The following is a 6,000-nucleotide window of genomic DNA, read 5'->3' as shown; positions in this document are numbered from 1 at the left end:
CGGGCCGGGCTGGCGAGCTGCGGGCGGGGCGGCCGTTCCGGGGCGGGGCCGGTGTCCATGGCGGAGGCGGACTCGCGGCAGCCGCTGCGCCCCCAGCTCGGCGGGGAAAGTTGCCCGGACGGAGCCGGCGCGGCGCGGCCCCCCACCATGGAGCAGCGGGGTGGGCGCAGCCCCTCGGCCGGGGCGCTGGAGGCCGCGGACGGGGAAGCGGCGGCGGAGGAGGCGCCCCCCGAGTCTCCCCCCTATTTCCTGCTCTATCCGGGCCACCGAGGCGCCGGGCTGCCGCCGCAGAGCGTGTGGAGCCCCCCCGGCGGCGCCGCCGCCCTGCCCGTGCTGCTGCTGAGCTCCCCGGGGCCCGCGTCGGGACAGGACAGAGCCGGCCCCCGTGAGTAGCCGCCCCCCGCCCAGCGCCGCCGCCTCCCCGCGCACCCCCACACCGCACCCCGGTATGCCCGGTGCCCTGCCCTTCCCCGGCATTGCTCCTCTCTACTGCCTCGGAGTCGCCTCCCCGCACTTCAGCAGCTCCAGCTCCCTTACACGGGGATTCCCTGATCCCCTCTCACCCCCCAACCCCAATTCTCGTCCCCAGCTTCTCTCCTCCTCAAACACCCCTGGACTTGAACTTGGGTCTTGAGGGTGGCTGCAGCTGCAGAGCCTTCCTTCCCCCTTCTTCCCTTAGGCTGACTGGCTCCCTTTCAATAAGTGGGTTTCCCAAACAGCATCCCCTGTGATAAACCCCCGGGGCATGGGGAGGTAAGTGTCAGAGAGAGAGAGAGATAAGAGGCAAGGGGGTTTGGGGTTCCCCTTAAACGGAAAACTAGTTTCATTGCCAAGGAAGGAGGTAACACAACTGGCCAAGGTAACTTCTATTAAGTTGCGCTCTGGTGGGAATGTTTGTACTTCGTTTCTGAAAAATATATTGACTAGATCTATAATATAGCATGGTGGGCTGACTACAGTACTTTGTAATTAGAAGAGGAGAGAGCTGCACTTCTGTAAATTATTTTTGATTTATCACTTTGATTCATTCCATTCAAATTTGTATGAACCCTAGGGATCAGTCATTTCTGGCAGGGAAGAGTTAGCAGTATCCAGAGAGTAATGACTCCATTGGATATGGGGAAATCACACCAAAACTCCTTTGAATTTGGTGGCAGAATCTTCAGAAGAGGGGGATGTATAGCGCTCCCGCCATCATATCACTGTCATCACCCCAACAGGAGAGTGAAGTGTATGTATCTCAGCTGAAGGCGGGAGACAGGTGGGGCCTCGAAAGTTGTGGAAGATACATTGGAAGGAGATGCGTGAAATGCTCATCCAGAAACTCAGCTACCACATTCAAAATAATCACAAGCCTCGCTCTCCACCTCACTCCACTCCACTCTGCTTGTTTTGGGGAAGGAGCTCTCAGTCCTTTGAAGTTTAATTGGGTAGCTACACTGCCATGCTTGGAGTAGAGGATGGGTATGGGTTCTCAGGGACAGGCTGGCTTTGACTGCCCACCTCCTGCCAGTGTGTCCTAAAGCAAATTGGTATTATATAGGGTGTTTTTCTCCACTTGACAAGGTTTTGTAACTGTGTGGGGTTATTTTGCAGTCTGTTTGTGACAGGGGATAGGTTATTTGTGGTGTTTTAGCAAAGGCTGGTTATAGGATGGAAGTATCTAACTTGCCCTATTGCAAGCATGCGGTGTTTACAAAGAGGAGTTTAGCATACTCCAAGGTTTTCTTGTTAATATGTAGCATTTTATATATTGCTTTTAATCTTCAAAGTGTCTTGCAAATGCTAATTTTTACAACACCCTTTTGAGTGGGTCTCTATTGCGCAAATGGGGAAACTGAGGCAGAGAGCTTAATGGGTTTGCCCAAGCCTGAGGGAGTCAAAGCCAGTATAAGAACTCAAGAGTACCCTCCTCTCTTCCTAGGTGTTGCTCTGCAACAGCTGTTGGTAATAGAGAAGTCTTTGGAAGAAACCTAGTAAAAAAAACCAAACACGTTTTTTATATATATGGTGCACTATGCTTCTCTACCTGCATGGTGATAGCTGCTTATGTGATAACCTGTGTCAAGAGTTGGATTCCTGCTCACTGACTGAGACACTGATGTAGTGACATAATGGGAAGGTAAAGCAAAGAGGAAATATAAATTGTTCCCATGGTGCTGCTTGTCTGTTTCTCCTGGGTCAAACTTGCATGCAGGTCAGCATTCTTCATCCTCGCTCTCATTCTCACTTTCTGCATCACAGGCAGTAGCAACACTTGCTCATTCACTGTCTGGGCAGTAGCAGCAAACTTTTCTGCCAAGGCTCACTTCTTTGGAATTAACAATAAACCAGTGTTTACATTTTTTTTCTGGAGGGATTTGCTTTACCTTTCAGTTCGGGGACTAGCCTTACTTACCTGCAGACTCTGTGGCCTGAGAGGCTTCGCAGCTTCTTAAGGTATCCCTGAGTAGTTATAATTATTATTATTATAGTAGTAGTACAGTGGTCTGTGAGGTGGGTGTGTTTATTGATGGGGTGGCCTATAAAGATGTTGCAGAAATGCCGTGAGTGGTGGGTCTGGCTTTCATAAAACGATTCACACATGCTTTCTTACCTTTCTAGCGTGAAATAAAAGTTTTGTTTGCCCTCTCCTGAGCTGGGAAAGGATCTGTGCCAAAACATTCCAAACATAAAAATCCCAAAGTCAACATTCAGGTTCCCCAGCCAGGTTTTCCCCCCCAGTGTGCTGTGCCCGCGTAGGAAGCTTAACTGCCCCAGCCGGTTCAGGAGGCCAGTAGTTTGCAGTGTTTGATTTACACCCTCCCCAAATTTAGAAGAGCTGTTTTTAATCTGGTCCTGATTAGCCCAGACTCTGCTTTCCTCATCAAGCCTCACCTACGCTTTCAGGATTAAACCAGGGCAATTAGTCCCTGTCTCTTTCCACCATTTGTTGTTTAGACCACCCAGTTGATTCCCAGGTGTCAGGACCCTCTGGTGCTCATTTGTTTCCCGAAAGAAAGTGAGAAAAGAACTCAGAGAGAGGCTTCAGCATAAATGTATATAAAGCAGAGGGAGGAAAGAAAAGAAAAAGATCTTTCATAAGCTATTCATATCAAAATCATACCACATGCAACATAAGTTTTATAGATTACAGGAACCTCCCGTAACATATATACCCCACAAGGCATATATGTTGGGGGGAGGGATAGCTCAGTGGTTTGAGCATTGGCCTGCTAAACCCAGGGTTGTGAGTTCAATCCTTGAGGGGGCCACTTAGGGATCTGGGGCAAAAATCAGTACTTGGTCCTTGCTGGACTCGATGACCTTTCAAGGTCCCTTCCAGTTCTAGGAGATGGGATATCTCCATTAATTTAAAAAAAAATTAAAGGCAGCAGGCCATTCTATCCCAGAAGACCTCGGTGTTGATAATAGGGGAGTCCATATGTGGTGAGCTCCAGCCTTGTTTCACTGAGACTTTTTAAATCTTTCTTTTTCATATTATCATGGCTTGAGGCAGCCCCTGCATCAGACAATATTTTTATGCCTTATGATCCTACACCACCAGAATTGAAATTTTTGCTTGTGTGTGTGGTTCTCCTGGGTTCCCTAACCTTTGCTATCACCATCATTTAAAAAAAATAAGGTAAACTAAGGAGTAGTAAGATTACTTCCGTATTTTGCATTTACAGTGCTTTTCAGTCAAGAATCTAAAAGCACTCTGTAAATCTTAATCCCTCCAGCACAGCAGTAAAGGGAGAGAAGAGATTTAAGTACAACTAATGGGAAGGGTATTTCCTGGCAGTTAATGATTATGGGAGTTGAGGGATTGAGGTGTATAAAGGGCCCTTTTCCCAGCAATTAATGATCAGCTAGGTTATGCCTGACATGGAGATAATGATTGTTATAAACAAGAAAATAAGTACGTTCTGCTGAAATGTAGTTTGTCACGGATATGGCATTCTGTGTACATTATAAGGCTATTTCTCGTAAATGACCAGTACACAAATCATCAGAAAAAACGTACATTTAATTCTTGGTGTTCATATTATATTTAACTGTTCTTTCATATAGTAGTCTATTGGTGGGAGGAAATGGTTTTTACTTTATAGTGAGATGTGTACTAATGAAGGGGGAACTTTATACTGGTCTACAGTCAAGCTGGAAATTGAGATAGCCAGTAGCTTTGTAAATTGCATGAGGGAATGGTGTAATACAGTGGTTTTCAACCTGTGGTCCACGTACCCCCGAAGGTCTGCAGACTATGTCTAAGGGGTGCACGAAAGGTTGTCATTATGATACAACAGTGGTTTTCAAACTGTCAAATTTCCAAAAGGGTCTGCACCTCCATTTGAAATTTTTAGGGGTCTGCAAATGAAAAAAGGTTGAATAGAAGAGGGAAGGATGTAGATAGTGTATTTTAGCAACTGAAGAAAGTGAATTATATACATTGAGATGAAGGGTACTTCTACATTTGAGCTGAGAATTGAGTCGTAGCTGAAGTCGACATGCCTATGCTACTCGAGCTAGTGCCATGGGCAGTGGGTGAACCCCCCACTTTGGGGAGGCTAGCCCATTGGCTGCACCCCCTTCTGCCTGAGGCCCCGCCCACCGAGTCCCGAACACACACACCCCATAACAGGAGGAGCCCTAAGGGCCGCCGCCCTGCGACTGGAGGAGCCCCAGCCTTCCCACCCCAGCCACACCTGGCCATCCCTGAGCGCCAGTCCGGTCCCAGCCACATGGGTTGAGCCACCACCACACGCCCCAGCCATGCTGGGCTGGGCCGAGTCGTCGACCGTGCCGGGTGGCATCGCCGAGCCCCAAGTCGAGGTGAGCCACCGGACCCCCACCTGGCCAGCCCCAGCACATGGCTGAGCCACCTCACTCCCCCGCCAGACCCTCCCACCCACTGCTGGCTCGTCGCATTCCTTCCTCACTCCCCCACTCCCGAGGAGGAGGGACACAGCGAGCTGTGGCAGGCAGGCAGCAGCAGATGGTGGGGGCCTCAGGAAAGGGGCAGGGCCACCACGGCCCAGGTGTTAGCCTTCCCTGGCCTATTATACCTGCCACCCATGGCTAGAGCCTAAAAATAGCTGCGTGTCCGTGAAAGCACAGATGACCGCTTGGGCTAGCAGTTCCGAGTACAACCCTGCCTGACCGCTGGGTACGTGCTTGGGTGGATAGCCGGCGCCACCGTGGGCACACTGCTATTTTTAGGTGCTAGTCTGAGAACCATCTACACAAACTGGGCATCAACTCCCTGCTCAAATGTAGGTGGTTCTGAGTACGAATGGAAAACTTGAGGAGACGGGGGGAAAGAGAGGCTTGTAAACTGTAAAGCAACTGAAGTTTAGAGTTGAAAATTCTGAAAATATGAAGTATGTTCATGATTTGTAAATAACTATAGTCTTGGTCGCTATTTGCTATAGTTTGACACTGTAGTTATCTAACCGTCTTGTACACAATATACACTATGCTGCTACTTTTACAAATAAACTAAACTGAAGCATGGGCTATCTAGGCTCATTAATTTTAGCATAATGTTAGTAATACCAGAGCTGCAGGTCTGAACTCCATGCTTGCCATGTGCTGATAACATATTGGGCCCATGGTGACAGGTGTGCTCAAAATAGCATGAAGATATTCAGAGATGCTGAAGAACAGACACCAAGAATTTATCATACAGTATAACAGTTTTATTTTGTGTAGTGACTACTTCTTCTCATGTCCTTGACATAAACTAGATCAGGGGGTCGGCAACGTTTGGCATGTGGCTCGCCAGGGTAAGCACCCTAGCGGGCCGGGCCAGTTGATTTACCTGCTGACGCGGCAGGTTCGGCCAATCGCGGCCCCCACTGGCCGCGGTTTGCCATCCCGGCCCAATGGGGGCGGCGGGAAGCGGTGCGGGCGAGCGATGTGCTGGCCGCGGCTTCTTGACACCCCCATTGGCCCGGGACGGCGAACCGCGGCCACTGGGGGCCGCAATTGGCCAAACCTGCCGCGTCAGCAGGTAAATAA

At 49.6% G+C, this 6,000-nt stretch overlaps 1 protein-coding gene across 7 annotated transcripts in view; it reads left to right on the top strand.

Moving 5' to 3' along the window:
- The window catches only part of RUFY3 (RUN and FYVE domain containing 3), an 82,421-nt gene continuing 76,421 nt past the window's right edge, over positions 1 to 6,000 (top strand). For 3 of the 7 annotated variants that reach the window (XR_010601214.1, XM_065595958.1, XM_065595959.1), the window contains exon 1: positions 1 to 385. Coding sequence is in view for 6 of the 7 variants with exons in the window: in XM_065595958.1 (XP_065452030.1) it covers positions 58 to 385 (328 nt within the window). In the remaining variant the exon portion in view is untranslated. The remainder of the gene's footprint in view (positions 386 to 6,000) is intronic. The other 4 variants (XM_065595956.1, XM_065595960.1, XM_005304114.5 and 1 more) reach the window with 2 other exon arrangements.

Source organism: Chrysemys picta, chromosome 5 (assembly GCF_011386835.1).
Source record: "Chrysemys picta bellii isolate R12L10 chromosome 5, ASM1138683v2, whole genome shotgun sequence".
Taxonomy (NCBI): domain Eukaryota; kingdom Metazoa; phylum Chordata; order Testudines; family Emydidae; genus Chrysemys; species Chrysemys picta.
The sequence above is the reverse complement of the archived record's forward strand: the minus strand, read 5'-3'. Positions and strand labels throughout refer to the sequence as shown.